General features: G+C 45.2%; 1 protein-coding gene across 4 annotated transcripts in view; it reads right to left on the bottom strand.

Moving 5' to 3' along the window:
- Positions 1-9398: 9398 nt before the first annotated feature.
- ACYP2 (acylphosphatase 2) overlaps positions 9399-18976 on the bottom strand; it is a 211697-nt gene continuing 202119 nt past the window's right edge. For all 4 annotated transcript variants that reach the window (XM_075595938.1, XM_075595942.1, XM_075595940.1 and 1 more), the window contains one exon: positions 9399-11589. In XM_075595938.1, coding sequence (XP_075452053.1) covers positions 11475-11589 — 115 coding nt within the window. In that variant the 3' untranslated portion in view covers positions 9399-11474. The remainder of the gene's footprint in view (positions 11590-18976) is intronic.

The following is an 18976-nucleotide window of genomic DNA, read 5'->3' as shown; positions in this document are numbered from 1 at the left end:
ATATTAGTACGCATTAGTCCTTGAGGGACTGCCTTTTAATTGATAAGGGACTAGTATATATTCATCTTGGCTGGCATTTACTAAGGCAGAGATTTAATAAGGTTAGGCTTTCATCTTCAAATAGATATGTTAGTTGAACATTATGGGCTATATTTTATTAAGTTGAGCTATTTCTTTCTGGCCTGGAACGTTTCTTAAGGAGTAGCATTGCTTGATAAATGTAGGCTAATATTTCTTCCTCAAATATGAGAACGACATGTACTGTAATACAGCTATGAGGTTCTGTTCCATAATCTTACCCCATTGTGTTTACCATTAATGCCTTCGGTTCTTGAAAATCTACAGGACCTGAATTCCCTAACATTGTGGCACCACCACCATTGGATTTCTTGTTTAGTGATCTCATGATCATGACTCGCCTCATGGTGTGGGAAACAGTAGAGGAAGTTCTTGCATTCCGATTGTGCCCACAAGCAAACACTGGTGATTTTGTCAGGTTCAAATATCTCAATAACAGTGAAAGTTAGAGATGTGGTTCTGAAAGAGAACATACTATACCCTAAAACTTATGGGATACATTTGACCAGTCTTTACTGTATAGGAGAGCAAACGTTTTTTGTGAACTGTCATTGTGTTTGCATATTGTACTCTACAAGGTACACAACATTTTTTACTTAGATTACATCAAATTTGTCTCCATATTTTGGAAACCTCCCTATGGCTGAAAATTACAAGATTCCGCTCAGTACCAAAAAAAATAAAATGGTATTTATACCTTTTTTTTTTTCAACTTTAATTTTTATTAGGTTTTACAAGTCTTACATTTTGTCACAAACCAATGCATAGTACCACAATGTAAATTAACTGAACATCCCCATTTTCTCTGGGGCAATATTTAGACATGTAACTAACTTGACAGACTACATTTACACATCAGTCAAGACGAACGTGACTTACATGACAAAGACAGGACCGTGGGAGACAACGGGGGAGGTGGGGAAGGAGCAGCCCTGGTTGATGTGTTTGCTTCCATTTGTGCCTCAGTAATCAGGTTCAGCTACTCCAGATCTTTGGATGACCGTCGCCTATCTATGGGGCAGGACCTACCTGTCTCGTTACTATGTGGTCGTGGATCCTGTTGTGTTAGAGGAGAACGCATCTATTACTATTAATGCAAAATTGTGTCGGCCCTTATCCCCGGGATGTCTGTCTGGGCGAGCCACGGTGCCCAGACTTTTAGAAAATTTGGGCCAATGTCGTTGACCCAGCTAGTCAACTGTTCCATCTGTCAGACATGCCAAATTCTATTTCTGATTCTGTTTCCACCGTGCTGCGATCTCACACCTCGTGGCGGTTGCAAAATGCGCAACCAATTTGTGTGTCGCATTCGACACTCCCTGCATCCGTCTGCCCACAAGGAACAACCACGGATCCAGGGGGATCTCAAACTGGAGTATCTTTTGAAGCCATTCTCTAATATGTTCCCAAATCGGGACCACTTTCGGGCAAGACCACAGCATGTGTTTTAAGTCGGCGATCTCCCCGCACTGTTTTGGGCAGAGTGGGGAGTATCCCCTGACAAATTTGGATGTTTTAGTGGGGTATGATACCAACGCATGAGGACTTTGTATGCGTTCTCCTTTAACGTTGTGCAGATTGAACTCTTAGCTGTCCTCTGCAGAATCCGGTCCCAGTCTTCGTCCTCTAAAGTCTCCCCTAGATCTGTTTACTACTGTCTCATATATTTAAGTCGTGGTGCGTTTGGAGTCTCAAGACAGACTACTTCCTTGTACATCCTAGATGTTAGTCCCCTCATGTCCGTATCTCTGGAGCACAGCTGCTCAAAATTTGTCCTTGCCGGGCGGATAAGATATTTGTTATAAAAGGCCCTGATCTGGAGGAACCTAAAGAATTCAGAGTTTGGTATTCTTTTTTCCGCTTTAATCTGCTCAAACGTTTTGATATATTTCTTCCCCTCCAGATTCTTTAACCGTGTATATCCCGCCTGTATCCAAAGCCCCCAATTATTGCTAGACATTCCCGGAGCGAAGTCCGGGTTCCCCAATATCGGGGTCATCAGAGAGTCTTTATTGGTTAGGTGATAACGAAATTTCACAGACTCCCACACTGCCAACGAGTTCACCATAGTCCGCAGCGGCCTTCCTACTGTATTCCAGCATTTTTTTGGGAGCCAAATTAGATTGTGCAACGCTACTGGCGTGCAGCACTCCTTCTCCAGTGCCACCCATCTCTGCCCGCCTGGGTCTGAGAGCCACTGTACGATTTGACACAATTGAGCCGCTTTGTAATATGCCAACAAGCAAGGTACCGCTAAACCCCCTTTTGTTTTTGGCCTCTTTAAGACGCCTTTCGCAATTCTTGGGCTTTTTTTATTCCAAATAAATTGTATGATTTGTGACTGCAGTGAGAGGATGTCGGCTTGGATTATGGGAATTGGTAGGGTTTGAAACAAATAGAGCACTCTTGGGAGGAGATTCATTTTTACGCTGTGAATTCTCCCAAACCAGGAGATGCCGTACCCCGCCCATACCAAGAGATCCTCTCTCAGTGTCTTAAGCAATTTCGGGTAATTAGCTTTATATAAGGAATTATAATCGTTGGTGATATATACCGCTAAATATTTGATAGCGGAGGCTTGCCATTTGAAATTAAAGTTCAGATCTATTAATTTTTCTACCTGCTTTGGCAGATTGATATTGAGGGCTTCTGATTTAGTCTGATTGATTTTGAACCCCGAAAATTGGTTACATTTTCCTAGGATCTCGAAGACATTGGGCAGAGAGGTAAGAAGTTTTGATAACGTCAGGATTACGTCATCTGCATATAGTGCCACCTTATGGCCCTGGTCTTTTACTGCTATTCCTGCAATATCCGGGTATAATCTAATGTGTGCTGCCAGGGGCTCTATACAAAGGGCGAATAACAGCGGTGACAGGAGGCATCCCTGCCTCGTCCCGCTATGGATACTGAATTGTTCAGATGGGAAGCCCTGATGTCTTACTCTCGCCGTGGGTCCTTTATACAATGCTAAAATTGCGCCTAGCAGGTGTCCCCCAAAGCCAAACGCTCCTAGAGTCTCTCTTAGGTAGGGCCAGTCTATTCGGTCGAAGGCTTTCTTTGCGTCCAGACTTAATACCATTGACGGGATTTTTTATTTTTTGGCCAGATCAATCAAATCTATTATTCATCTGGTATTGTCTGCTGCCTGCCTGCCTTCGATGAACCCTACTTGATCCGGATGTATCAATCTGGGAAGGACGCTACCCACCCTGTTGGCTAATAGTTTAGAGAAAATTTTGATATCTGTATTAATCAGGGAAATGGGCCAGTAACTCTTGCAGTCTGCCGGGTCCTTGCCAGGTTTATGGATCAGAGAGATAGACGCCTGGAGCATCTGTGCCGGGAAAGAGGCCCCCGCGAGTATCTCGTTAAACAATTTCAGTAAATGAGGAGCTAGGATCTTAAGATATTTTTTATAATATAAATTTGAAAAGCCACCCGGGCCCGGGGCTTTGGCTGGCTTGAGTGCCTTTATTACCTCCGCCAGCTACTCCATTGTGAAATCCTCTTGTAATATTAATCTTTCCTCTCTGCTCAATTTGGGTAATTGTGCCTCTTTTAGGAAAGCCTTCAGACCCTCTTCCGTTTTTTTTTGGGTGGCTAACCTTATCTCCACCATACATAGTCTCGTAGTATCTTTTGAATTCGGCCACGATCTCTCTACGAATTGATGAAATTTGAAAATTTGGAAGCTTGTTTCGTAGCTTGTTGGCAAGTAGAGCAGGCCTGCACAACTCGTAAAGTGAGAAGGGCCGAACTGCTCCAAGGAAAAAAAAATTGGGCCGCACGGTTAAAATCATCATCATCACCATCATCATCATCATCTGTCCTCCAGCACCTCATCATCATCATCATACTCATATCTCCCCCAGCACCCCTCATCATCCTCATATCACCCCAGCACCCTTCATCATCATCCTCATATCTCCCCCAGAACACCTCACTATCAACCTTTGCGATACTCCTCATCTATCTCTCATACCCCCATCTCTCCCACTCACCCACACACATAATACTCCCTCTCCACATCAAACACACAATACCCCCCTGCACAGCACACACATCAAACCCCCCCCTGCACCTCACATCCCTCTCCCCCTTGCACCTTACATCGCTCTCCCCCCTTGCACCTCACATCACTCACCCCCTTGCACCTCACATCACTCACCCCCTTGCACCACACATCACTCTCCCCCCTTGCACCTCACATCACTCTCCCCCCTTGCACCTCACATCACTCTCCCCCCTTGCACCTCGCATCACTCTCCCCCTTTGCACCTCACATCACTCTCCCCCTTTGCACCTCACATCACTCTCCCCCTTGCACCTCAAATCACACCCCATGCACCTCAAATCACCCCCCATACACCTGAAATCACCCCCATACACCTCAAATCACCACCCATGCAACTCAAATCACCCCCCTTGCACCTCCAATGAACCCCCCTGCACCTCAAATCACCCCCCTTGCACCTCAAATCACCCCCCTTGCACCTCAAATCACCCCCCTTGCACATCAAATCACACCCCCATGCACCTCAAATCACCCCCATGCACCTCCAATGATCACCCACCTTGCACCTCAAATCACTCCCCTTGCACCTCCAATCACCCCCCTTGCACCTCCAATCACCCCCCTTATACCTCAAATCACCCCCCTTGCACCTCCAATCACCCCCCCTTGCACCTCAAATCACCCCCCTTGCACCTCCAATGACCCCCCCTGCACCTCCAATCACACCACCCTGCACCTCCCATCACCCATCACCCTCCCCCATGCACCTCACATCACCCTCCCCCCTGCACCTCACATCACCCATCACCCTCTCCCCCCTGCACCTCACATCACCCACAGGGCCGCCAACAGAAATCATGGGGCCCGGGACAAATCAAAGGAGCAGCCCCCCCCACCCCGAACCCATAGCGCACCTACCACGAAAAAATATCTTTTAGCGCGCAACTTTTACTTAACTGTTTTCTTATTGTGATACAGAAAAAAACATTACATCTCCCCCTCCTCGTACCTCCCCCCTCCCTCTCCCTTCTCCCACCCTCTCCCTCCACCCACCCTCTCTCCCTTCTCCCCCCCTCTCTCTCCCTTCTCCCCCCATTTCTCTCCCTTCTGCCCCCCTCTCTCCCTTCTGCCCCCCCTCTCTCTCCCTTCTGCCCCCCTCTCTCCCTTCTGCCCCCCCTCTCTCTCCCTTCTGTCCCCCTCTCTCTCCCTTCTTCCTCCCCTCTCTATCCCTTCTGCCTCCTCTCTCTCCCCTCTCCCTCTCCCCCCTCTCCCATTCTCCCCACCCCTTCTCCCCCCACCACACCACTCCGTTTGCCCCTCCCCCCACCAACAGCCCGTTTTACACCCCCACCCCTGCACCAGCCCATTTTTCACAAAATGCACCAGCCCGTTTTTCACAAAATGCACCAGCCCGTTTTTCACACCCACCCCTGCACCAGCCCGTTTTTCACACCCACCCCCCCCCCCCCACCCTTGCACCAGCCCGTTTTTCACACCCACCCCCCACCCCTGCACCAGCCCATTTTTCACACCCACCCCCACCCCTGCACCAGCCCGTTTTTCACACCCACCCCCCCCCCACCCCTGCACCAGCCCGTTTTTCACACCCACCCCCCCACCCAGGCAACAGCCCGTTTTTCACACCCACCCCCCAACCTCTGCACCAGCCCGTTTTTTACACCCACCCCCCACCCCCGCACCAGCCCGTTTTTCACAAGACCGCACCAGCTCCTTCAGAGTAACTCCTTGTTTGTTTTCTTTGTGAAGGGCAGAGAGTTGTGCCAGACTCGCCTGCAGCTCTTTTATCCGACTCTCTTTTTCGTCTAGCCGCCAAATTCATTAGAATTCCCCTGAGGGTAGCCTTATGGGCCGCCCACAACGTGGCGTGTGTTGACACACTACCCTCATTGATAGTAAAATATTCCTTCACCTTTTCCCCAATCTCCTCTTCTGTTGCAGGATTTTTCAGCAGAAGCTCATTGAGCTTCCAGTTCGCTCCAGGTCTGTCTATTGAGCTTAAATTGCACCGCAGCTCTACAGGTGCGTGGTCTGACCAAGAAATGTCATATATCCCTGCATGGGAGACCACTGGGACCACTCTATTCGACACCAGGAAGTAGTCTATCCTAATGTATCTGTTGTGTGGGTGCAAAAAAAAAGTGTATTCCTGGATGTTGTTCTCTCCAGATGTCTACTAACTGGCAGTCCTTTATGCCCTGGACTAATGTTAGTACGTCTTGTCTGTGGGATTGGTTAGTTCTTGTGCATCTATCTATGTGTGGGTCTAATGCACGGTTCAGGTCACCTGCTAGAATAATATTGCCGCTCGACACTTTTTGTAGTTTAGTGAAGAAGGCCTAGAAGAACTCTGGTGTTTGCTCACATGGAGCATAAATGGAAGCTAGTGTAAGCGCTTGACCCTGTATTGTTCCTGTCAGAATAAAGTATCTACCGTCAGTGTCTGTGTATATTTTGTCAACGTGGAGCGCCATGTATCAGGATGGCCACTCCCCTTATTTTTACTGCTGCCGAGGCCAAATAGAATGCCCTAAAGTTTTTATCCATGTATTTTGGGTGATTTTGTCTGGAAAAATGTGTTTCCTGGAGGAGGATAATATCTGCCTTCTTGCGGCCGTAATCTCTGAATGCAATCCTCCTCTTAATCGGGATATTGAATCCCTTTACATTATGTGAAATAATCACTTTCATTGCTCATCTGTACATGTAATCGGCTGTGCTCCAAAGTCATGCTGAGTCCTTATGCTGAGGGCTCTTCTTTTCCTACGCCACACTCCTGATCTCCGCCCCACCTTGCTGCTGGTGGCCTGGGTCGGCTGAGGGATGGGTGGACACATAGGGGGGTGGGTGCAAAACATAAAGACAACCACATAAAACACATATACATATTGCACTTGGTGCAGCGGCGCAAGCGCTTCGGCCCTAGGTTCATCGCCCTTGGTCACAGACTGGCAGGGGTGGGTCTGACCCAGATCTTGTCTCCTCCCCCCCCCCCCCCGTCCCCTCAGACCAATGGACTTTGTCGGCGGCCCGGGGGTATCCCCCCTTCACCTCCGACCGTCGGCGCATACGGACTCCGTGGCAGGGCCCCTCACCCTTACCCCGTGCCCGCCCCTGTAACTGCCTATAACTGAAAATCCTTTTGCAGCGATAGCTGTTTTTGACCTGTCGTCATTTTTCTCCCTTTATGCGGAATTGTAATAACCCCACCATTCAGGACTGTCCTTGTGATCTCCCTCCAAGGCTTGAGATCGTCGTTGTCAGCCGTACTCGTGCTGCTTCGCCTCCCCACCTATATGTCGGACCCCCCTCCTCTCACATCCCCCTCCAGCTTCTCTGCCCCTCCTGTCTTTTCTGTCTGCGGTTCTAGATCTATCTCTTCGTGGTCTTGATACTCTCTTTGCATCTTTTTCCTACTTTGTCTTTCCTGAGATTTATTACATTCTCATCTATCCTCCCATCACTTGTCTGTCTACTGCTTTCCGTTCACTTGCACAACATAGCTTTCTCTTCTTTTATCATCGGAACCCTCCTTATCCTTGACTTTACGGCCTATCTTAACTCTCCTCTCTCTATCTATCCTCATCACTTCCCCCTACAAATCTTCACATTTCTCTTTATCTCCTTCTCTATTTAACTTTCCATTCTCCTTCTTCCTCTGTTTTGACTTTTCTTACTCCCCTCTCTACTTCTTCTCCCCTCTACTTACTTCACTTTCCATATTCCTTCTAACCTTCTCCGTCACTGTTGTAACCTTCTTGTCCCTTAACATAATTAGTCCTCCTCATACATCTCCCCCTGCTGTCTGCTACATCTCTTTCATCTCTTCCCTTAAACCTATTTATTTCTATATAAAATGGTCTTTTAGTTTAACATTTTGGCCAAATTGGCCTTGAGATGTGGTCTGCCGTGTAGTGGCTCAGGGGCTTACAACACTTTGGCCAAAATGTTAAACTAAAAGATCATTTTTTAATAGATATCTATACATATATATATTTAGGCACTGTACCGTGTATAAGTTTCACTGGATGTGCACTGAGCTCTGTCTGTGTTTTATGTTCTGTCTCTGGTTTTAAATATATATTGCCATGCTCAGTAGCACTCCTCTGTGACACTTATACGCTTATATATATATGTTGTGGTTATGTTGGGGGTTCAATATGAGCTTGTGGGTGTTCTGTAGGCTTTGGTCCTCCTCTGCTGCGCCGGTGGTGTTCTCTTTTAGCCCCAACTTGAGCAGGAATGCTGTACCTTCTTCTGGCTCCCTCATGGTGACTGCTTTCCCATTTCGGATAACCATTAGCCCGAATGGGAAGGTCCACCGGTATCTTATGGCTTTGTCGCGCAGCACTTTTGTCACTGGCATTAGGCTTCTCCACCTCGCTAGCGTGGTCGGGGAGATATCTTGATATATGACTAACCGCACACCTTCAAACTCCACCGTAGGTATGGCCCTTGTTTTTTGCAATACAGCTTCTCTGATGCTGTAATAGTGCAGCCGCACTATAATATCTCTGGGCTGTTCAGATGTTAGCGGTCTTGCTTGCAGGGCTCTGTGACATCTGTCCATTTCTAATTTATTCTTTGGGCACTCAGGGAGGATGTATTCCATCCATCTAGATACAAAATCCTCGCAGTCTTCAATTGCCTCAGGGATGCCTCTAATTCTGATATTGTTTCACCTGTCCCTGTTTTCTGCGTCCTCTTGTTGCTCTCTGATTTCATTAATTTGTTCCTGTAAATCCCCTGTCTTCTTTTCATTTCTCTTTGTCGCCTTTATTGTGAGATCTAGCTGTGTCTCCAGCCTCCCTGTCCTCTCTCCCAGGCCGCCGACCTCCTTTTTCAATTCTTTAATTTCTGCTTGAAGAAGCGTCTTTAGATCTGTATATAGTCTATTAAAATCACATCTCCTCACCGGCAGCAATTCCTGGCTGTCGCCTTCTCCCTCTTCCCCTTCATCCTCCGTTTCAGAGCCTGTGTTGGAGACCGTCGCCATTTCTGCAGCTGCAGCACTTGCTCTTGATCCCCTGAAATATTCAGGGAACCCCTTCTTCCTTGGGGTTTTATTTGGTTTCTTTGACATCCTTGTATCTTGTAGTCTATGATGTTGTTGTTCTTGACCAGATTATTGTAGAATTGAGGGTTTTATACTCGTTATCTTTGGAGCGGGACTCAGAGCTGTCTCGTTACACAGCCATGCTCAGTTACCGCGCATGCGCCTCGTATTTATACCTTTTAACTATGTGCCCCTCCTTACAGAATAATAAAAACAAACCAAAGAATATTTTATTGCTGCATTGGTTTATTTGAAAACGTGTGTAACACAAACGTTAATAGAAAACGGAAGGCTCAATACTACAAATGATAACATTCATATTTTTGAATATTAGTATGCAGTAAAGCTTAGTAGTTAGCTACATCATAATTCCAGCAACTGAAAAGACAGCACCTCATTTGAGAGAGGGAGAGTAGTATGGTGGTAATGCCTTTTACTTTCATGCAGATGAACCTGCTTCAATTACCAGTGTCCTCTACCTGTGAGCATAAGAATATCACAGTGGGGGCTACTTACAAAGTCTCCTGGCTGCAAAACAGGGGTAACACAAACTGTATATATCAGATATAGATCTCTCTCTCTCTCTCTATGCAAAATAGTATTCAACTTTGCACATTTAGAGACACATTTTATATATTCCAAAGCGGCACTTCAGGCAGTTTTTGGCTGGAAATCCTCATTGAAGTCAATAGGGAAGTCCATAGGGAAGTCCATAAGGGTTTTCGGATGAAAAGTGCCCAAACAGCGGCTATAGCAGGTAGATTTGCCCCCTATTCTTTCTAATTTTATGCTTGCTCTGTTGAAATTGCTATTTGTAAATTAGTCTAGTCCGTGACACATAGGACATAAATGAAATTATGAAAATATGGCAATCCCGGCATAGTTTATTGGGGCAAAAGACCATAATTATATCGCATTAACAACACTAAACTTTATGAAGGAATATATCAGTGGGAAAAGATTAGGGAGGTCATGGAGTGAGATAGTGACAAAGAGAAAGAAGGCCATTTCCCAACTGATGTATTTCACTATGTAACATTTCTGGGAGATCTAAACTATTAACCATTGATCATCTTGCTTTGTGATCAAATTAAACAAAGGTCCCAATGGCAAAAGTATTGCATTTGGGGTGGGGGCTGTTGCAAAAAGTTTTATGATGATTAGAGATTCTTCCTTCAATATAGTGGAAGATGGCAGTTTGACATTTATTTTAATGCGAAGTAGAAACTGGTCAAAAAAGCTAGATACTCTTTCTAAGTTATTTTCAAAAAAACCTACGTAACTGAAGTCTCCTTGCTCAGCGAGTATAATATAGTAATTTAATAAAAGGTTCTTTTACAGGATAAATGATATAAATAATCACAAGAGAGGATGTCTCTGTATATTGCATTCAGTTATGATGTGGAGTAAATTAGACTACATTAAAAATTAACTTTTAATACACGTGTCATCTTTTCCCCACACCCAGTGGGTTTAATACAACTATAGTGCTCTTACAAGTGCACCTTATATTCCACCCTTTTAGGTGTTCATAATGTTGTGTAATTCCCAGTTATTACATAGATTCACCCTTTATTTTGGTTCAGGCACACAGTTTTTATTTTGTTTGTGCTACACTGTAAATATTTGTTCACTATTAAGTCCGTGATCTATTATCTGACATTATTTGACATTATTTTAACTTGTGCGTTAAAAGTTAATTTTTAATGTAGTCTAATTTACTCCACATCATAACTGAGTGCAATATACAGAGACTTTCTCTCTTGTGATTATTTCCAAGTTATTTTCACCATTAGAATGGTAAATCAAGCATGACGAAAACCAATGAAGAAACATTAAAAAAATACATGGCCTTCTTCTTCGACAGTTGAGTTAGTAAATCCCCCTGGTGTAGTAAACATTTCACCCGATACTTCTGAAACAATATAAACCCATATTTACCAAGCAGTGCTGTGCCATAAGACACCCCGTAGAACAGAAGACACTTTACAGTTCCTTGAATGGACTATTGGGTGTCATCATGTGCCAGAACATGCCCTATTGGCAAAGCAGAGCATAGTAAATATCGATCATAATGTCTTCTCTGGGTGACAGAGGCAGCACAAGCAGATGAATTTCACTCAAGGAAAATGTAACGTAATATTCTTTAGCGCAGACATCAAAGTGCACTCATGCTCATTGTGCTGTGTGTCATTATTGTAAAGTTAAGATGTTAAGCATTGCAACGATGTGGGGAATCGTTTGACTCTACTTGAGTCAGGTCTGTGTTCTACAGTTAAGATGTGCCAAGGTGCTCTTCCGCTTTCAGTGTCTGGTGCCAAATCCATTATATTGAAGTTTTGGGATCTCCTTTTCATCAGTAAAGTTTATTCGATCAATGCGTGAACTAGGACTGCCCACCTTGCTCAGCCAAGTTTTCCTATAAAGAGAAACCACACAATATTTAAGCACAAAAGCAGCAATTTGCAGTTGATTACTAAATAAATCAAACATTCCCCAAAAATATGCAACATATAATACTTAGAAGGAAAATCAGTATCAAGAAAAAAATGTTAATTTATTTTACGTGTGTTTTGAGATGTTTACATTAAGTATAAAACCCTGTAAAGAACTCACATTATCCTTGAGATTGAATATTTTAGACCAGATTTACCAAGAAAAATAAATAAATTATATATATTATATATACAGGCATACCCCGCATTAACGTACGCAATGGGTCCAGAGCATGTATGTAAAGCGAAAATGTACTTAAAGTGAAGCAATACCTTTTTCCCCACTTATCGATGCATGTGCTGTACTGCAATTGTCCTATACATGCATAACTGATGTAAATAACACATTTGTAACAGGCTCTATAGTCTCCCCGCTTGCCCACAGCTTCGGTACAGGTAGGGAGACGGTAATGCTGTTCAGGACGTGCTGAAAACTGCAGCTTGAAATTAAATGTGACCCTGAGGAAGTCGCTATCAGCGTGATGAAAAGTGTTGGGTTTGTTCATTTGATGCACTCCTGCAGCTATGTCATCGCGACACGCTGTGTCTATCCCCTCCCCCCTACACACGAATCAAACAGAGTTAAACGATGCTCCCTGCTCTGGAAGGAAGCTGCCACAGAAAGAGACTTTTCCCCAACCAGAAGGACTCTAGTTGGTCTGGTCCCCAGGCCTGCAGGAGCAGGGTCTCGGACCATCTGGGAATAATACCCAGGAAACAGAATTGCCACGGGTGTGAACAAGCTGAATGACACCGCCCTGCTCCAAGGAACTGGCGTTCCAGACCTGAGAAGTAAGCAGCGCTCTGACATGTCCAGAGGGACTGCCTGGACTCGCTTGGGACAGCGTTCCCCATCTAAAAGATAAGTACTTGATATTCTATGTCTCTAAACATGAGGGTATTATTTAAAGCTAGAAACTGGGGTTAGCCAGCCAGCGGGTTTGTCAGCCATTATTGTGTGTTAGTCTCCGAAGAGGAGTAGGTTTTGCTTTTATAGTTTTGTTTTCCTTAAAGGGGACAGTGCGCCTATTCTTTTGTTGTGTTTGTGGAGACAAAACCACTGAAGTTTAATTCTAACCCACTGTCTAAGACACTTACTGACCCCACCGCGAGGTCGTCCTGCCACAGTACACATAAAGTCCAAAGTTTCAGAAATAATAAAAGGATATAAATGGGGTGGAGTGGGACAGATCCCTGGGGTTTTAGCTGCTTCTGATAGAGTAAACCATTTCCAGGAAGGACCCACGATCCCCCCAGCCACTCCACCTGAAACAGTTCCAATAAATCTCTTATTTCTAGATTTATCCAAAAGAACAGTTCTATCAATGGACTGGACCTTTGCTACAAGTTTGTCAGTAAGGATCTATGATTGCTCAGAAAAATCATTTTGTAGAGAACAGTTCCTTTTGATCCTGTTGTACTGACCTAATGGAATGTTCTCCAACCAGTTCTGATGATGATTACAGGTGGCGGGAAGATAGCTGTTAACATTTACCGGTTTATGATGAATATTGTTAACAATTCGAAAATCCTCACCTACAGACCACACAAGGTCCAGAAAAACAGTACGTTTGGAATTGATACTGTTGGTGAATTTTGACCCCATATCCTTGAAATTAAACGTGACCCTGATGAAGTCACTATGAGCGTGATGAAAAATGTAGGGTTTCTTCATTTGACGCACTCCTGCAGCTATGTCATCGCGCCACGCTGTGTTTATCCCTCCCCCTACACACGAAATCAGAGTTAAACGCTGCTGCCTGCTCTGTATCCAGAAATACTGTGGATGCTGAGCTGCGGATCTCTCCACTAACACCAGCTGTGCCCCTGAGTGTGCCCTATTGTCCCTCCACTGCAGATTGCATCTCGGCTGGCCTTGGCTAAGGTAACTTGGACTCAGGACTACGCTGGTGAGATTATACCATCACTTCCCGCAGCTGCACCTTGGGACTCCGGTAAAGCATGGCTTGCTGACTCCTACCTTATATCAGGTTATTCAAACGTGATTCTGTTTTTATATCTTTTATGTATGTGTGTATGTGTGTATATAATGGTAAGGCACTCCTATACTGCATATGCCAGGGTGCAGTAGTCAATGGGATTAAATCATACAATATAGAGTACCAGCACTTCTGTTTTAAGGGGAATGCATTAATTTATTTGGAAGGATCGATGTTCCGGGCCCCAAAGTGACTTTTCTCAAGATACCATATTGTGACCAACCAAAGTCCTTATAAACCACCCCAGTGGAAATAACATACATAATGTATCACACTTTATTATGTATATACACATCGATATGTAAATACACCATGTCATTATGCTAATGAGTTACATCATGGGTACTGACAGCATCCCGAGAAAGGTCCCTTTGGGGATCGAAACGTAGATTCTTCCAAATACATTAATGCATGCACCTTAAAACAGGAGTGTTGGTCCTCTATATTGTGTGTGTGTCACGGGAGACAAGACCAGTTACACCTTTTTATCCGGATCATACATTGAGCAAAACAAGACAATGAAATCAATTGTAGTTTATTCCCTTACAATAGGCATACACATAATGATACACAAAATACAGGCAAAAACACACTTACTTGGACCTGGGGTACAAAACTATTCTTTCCTAGGTGTAGGGACTTATCAATCCCCAGCTTACCCTAAATAGTATTGGAACAGCAAAGATTTCAGGCAGATTTTGCTGAAGCAGAGCCTTGCCTCTGGAAACTGGAAAAACTTTAGAATCTTGAGAGAATGTAAAAACTTGACAGCATCTAAAATCTTGGGAGAATCTGAAAATCTGAGCTGTGTAAGGGTTTTTAAAACCTCTCAGTTTCATTCACAGAAACCTACAGCCCAATCAAAAGCGTGAGAAATTTCTCAGTAGCTAATCAGAGCAGGGCTGATGATGTCAAAGAAAGGGGCATGACTATCTGCTGGGAAGGCTCTGCAGAGTCTGACAGAACCCATATGGCTGTTGGTGCCTTTTCCTCTGCCCCTCCTTGCTACCAAATGGTCTTGACACCTCCATATCCTGGATTCCCTTTGAAGCCAGAGGGCGGGGTAGCCATCATGTCTCCTATGCTAATGGCTAAGGCTGACTGCATGTATTTTTATACATACAGTATAACACCCTCTGAACCATACTTTAATAAAGTATAAACCTTGGGGACCCTTATATACATGTGGGAATTTAGTTGGGGATATCTGGGCTCAAAAACCAGGAGTCGGGGAGACACGGTGCAGCCCCAATGTAATTCACCCCGCAAACCCACAAATAGTGCCTGCACGCCGGGGAGAATCAGGGGATCACCAGTAGCTCACCCCCCCACCCGAGCTCCTGCAAACAAAAGGAATACATTTTCACCCCAATATTCCACCTAAAACTTACACTCCCAAAATCTGGAGTTTCTACGACACAGGGAACCCCAAATGCCCCTAAGCAGATCAGGGTTTTCTATACTTTACAGGGAACTTACACAACCCACTACAGGTTATGGGACACCTGAGCATTTACTGGGTATCCCCATTAACCTAGGGACCTCTTGACTGTTACAGAGACACCTCACATCCCTATGCCCCTTTTACCTTTCTGGCCTTTGCTGAAGCAGGGAACCCCTAGTGGTGAGTTGCGAAAGTGTTTTCAAGGGCAGAGATTACCGAGACCATGTGTCTACATGCATCCAGGATTCCGGGTACATTTTTAGGGGAACCAGCAACTCTGGGCCCTGGCTAGATAGACACAATCTGGCAACACTTTCTCCGCAAAAACCCCCTTGAAACTCATTCCACTGCAATCTCTGCTTGCTGGCACTACAACCCATTCTCCAGGAAGATACAAGACTGCAACAGGTCTTCCCTTAAACACCCTTATTATCATACAGACAACCTCATGATCTCAAGAAAATGATGGTGAGGAGTAAAGTATTCAACAGTACAACTGAATGCGGGACAAAACCATGCCAGGACACAAGATGCAAAACCTGCGCAATGCTCCACACAGCAGGCACAATACAAATACCACACAGGAATCTGGGAGTACAAAATCAGAGGAAGGTTCACCTGTTCCTCCAGCAATGTCATGTAACTCATCATGTGCATGAAATGCCCAGGTGGCTGCTACTACATAGGTGTGAGGATTCGGGGATTGTGTCCCTTGCAGCGCGGTTCCTCCTCTCTACATAACAGTACTGCAGCGGCTGCTGCCTCCGATCTGCCCCCCCGCTGGTGCGCGCACCCCCGCTCTGTTTACAGAGCGCGTGCGCACCTGCTCCTCTTCTACCAGGTCACAGACCTTAGCTCCGCCCCCTCGGTCACGCCGCGCCTCCGCTGCGCGCGGCGTGCACGCGTGACATCGCGCAACGAGCCCCAGCTGCAAGTCAAGATTGCTGTGAGCCTTTGTCTCCTGCAGCCTATCCTTTGCATCTGCAGAGGCTCCGCCTCCACTCCGCCCCCTCTCCTACTGGTTCCTGTCTCCTATAAGAAACTTCCTCTTCCTGTCATACCTTGCTGAACATAACCTTGTGTAGCCTTTGTGTGTGCCTGTCTTGTCCAGCCCAGTCTTGTCTTGTTCTCTGCAGTTAACCTCTCATGTACCGACCTGGCTTTGCATTTGGATTCTCTCTGGCTCTTAACCCCTGGCATACGGATAACGACGACGAGTAACCTCTCCAACCCCAGACCACAGGCTTACGGACTCCAACTACGTGTACCTCTCCAACTCACGGACCCCGGCAAGTATTGGATTAACCCTTTCTACATACCCAGACCCAGCAACGCTACAAACCACCTTCTGGGCTCGCCCCGCTACTGTGGGTGTGTGGCACAGTCCTTCCCACCTCAGTGCCGGGGTCAGGTTTTGTTTGTGGGCTCGCACAAGCATTACAATAGGTGAGACGGGGCAGGGGCTAAACAAGAGAATGAATCTGCATCGACATAGCATCACACGCGGAACAAGAGACGGTCCTGTCGGCAAACATTTCTCTGACTCTGGCCACAAGATGAATGATCTGAATCTGGCCATACTCAAAGGTAATCTTAGAAAACCGAAAGAGAGATGGTTGTATGAATACAAATGTATGCAACTGTTCGGGATACTTAGCGGTGGCATAAACAGAGGCTGCAGCTTCAAGAGTCACTACCCTGACACAAGAGAACTCTCTTCCCATGAGTGTTAAAGGCCATGTCTATACATACAGCGTTATATGAATGCACACACATCTGTCTCTTACACATACATATGTACAATGTAATTCTATCCCTGTGTAGCCCCTGTAAGAAATAGTGGGCTACCTATCCTTCTCCTACTGGAGTAAGCCCTGGTAAGGGCAGGCGCCAGTAGTAATCATGGGTTTTCCCCCCACCAAGCACTGCTTTGCTGTGATAGAGGTAGGCCCCTGACTCTGTGGCAGGCCTGAGACAGAGGGGAGGTCCTGCTGACATCATAAGGGGCAGGGCTGTATCTATTTAGTGGGCTGCTCCTGGTGTGTCTGTGTCAGTCTGTTGGAGTGTTCAGTGTGTCAGTCTTTGGAGTGTTCAGTCTGTGACAGTCTGTTGCAGTGGAGAGAAAGGACTGTCAGTCTGGAGAGTGGAGGCTGTTGGAGTTGTGAGAGTGGAGAGTGCTGGAACAGAGAGAGCATGATCTGGAAGTGGCAAGGAGACAGGAGAGAAGAAACTCAGAGCCCAATCTGAGTAGAGCTGATACAGCTATAGTGGACCAATGCCCCTCACCCTGCTGAGGGGCGAGGGGGAGATCTACCCTCACCCAGAGAGTATATCCTGGAGGTGGGGGTTGGGTATTGAAGCCCCTAACCAGCCCATCCTGCTAGGGTACAGCCTGGAGGAGAGGGGAGGAGGAGAGGCCTGTACACATTTGGAGTGCACTGCTGTATATGAACTGCTGTGTGCTTCTGTGCACGAAGTGTTGCTGATCTGTTGTGTCAAGGACAATAAAGAGTGCTGCTATTTTATACAAAAGACTGTGTGAGTTTAAGATCACTCGCCCTGGGACCAGGGCTTCTTCTGAGAGGATCTTAACCTATCCCTATAGGTCTCGTCAGAAGATGGAGGCGCTGCACCGTTGCTAAAGAAGATGGAGGCATATACCCCAGAAGCCTGGCCCTGTTATCCCCCATACTGCCGCGGGAGACTCAGGCCCTCCTGTTCCAAGCAGGTATGCACCACCATAGTACATGTAGCCAGCCCTCACTACACCCTAGATGTCAGATCTACGACCGGGAGGGGGGAACATGGGCTACACCTATATACCAATACCACATAGTATCTACACACATTAATAGTAATGCAACACCCTCTTACATTTCTAAACCTACCCACACCATTGGTATACACTCCCACACACACCTTTTGTAAAGCGCTATATACACTGTGGGCACTTTAAAATTTATATTTACACACACACACACACACATACATACACACACACATACTCTTACATCACTAACATTCACTGACCATTTAACACCTTAAGTCATACATCGCATACAGCACAGGGGAGAGGGATAGGCTTCAAAAACAGATAACATTCCAGGATGCACTGTTTTTAAGTAAAAAACTTTTTTTTGGGCTTCATTCATTGTAATAACGCCCGAGGGAGATCAGTGTATCTCGAAAGCTCGCACAAATTAAAGCATTTCGTTAGCCACAGAACGGTATCATCTATTCGTTTATATACGTCCCTGAGGAAGGTCACACTTGATTGATCGAAACGTTGGAGGTGGTGCCATGTTACACTGAATACAGTTTTATTGGACCTACTGGACTGTGTGCTGTCTCGTTTTTTCCGGACTCCAATCTGGTAAAATCTACTTTTTATATATATATATATATATATGAAAAAGAAAAGAAAAAGCGCACCCCCTAGTGCATTATCTTCACGGTGTGGAAGATAATACATTTATTATTATAGAAGTGGAAGGCAATGCACACTTACACACATTGATAAATGAGTTGGTATATTATAGTGACACATTTATCTCTACCTCTATTTGTAGCAGGTCTACATATATGGAAGTTTTATATTTTTTTTTTATTTAGTGTATTCTGCTCTCTATTTTGAACCCAGGTGTCAATCTCTGTCCTTTTACTTGGTGTTTTTGTTTTGAGTGGTTTTTTTTGCATTTAAATTCACATTTAATTGTATTATCATTACTTGTATTATTATATCTGTTATTAATATTTTTATATATTCATTACCCATATTAGTATTGCTTTCTTATTGTTGTTTTTTACTGTTTGTTGTCATCTTTTCTGTTATTAATTATGTCAACAGTATATTCACTATTTGTGTGT

This window comes from Ascaphus truei, chromosome 4 (assembly GCF_040206685.1).
Source record: "Ascaphus truei isolate aAscTru1 chromosome 4, aAscTru1.hap1, whole genome shotgun sequence".
In the NCBI taxonomy this organism is placed as follows: Eukaryota; Metazoa; Chordata; class Amphibia; order Anura; family Ascaphidae; genus Ascaphus; species Ascaphus truei.
This window is presented reverse-complemented; position numbering and strand designations above follow the sequence as displayed.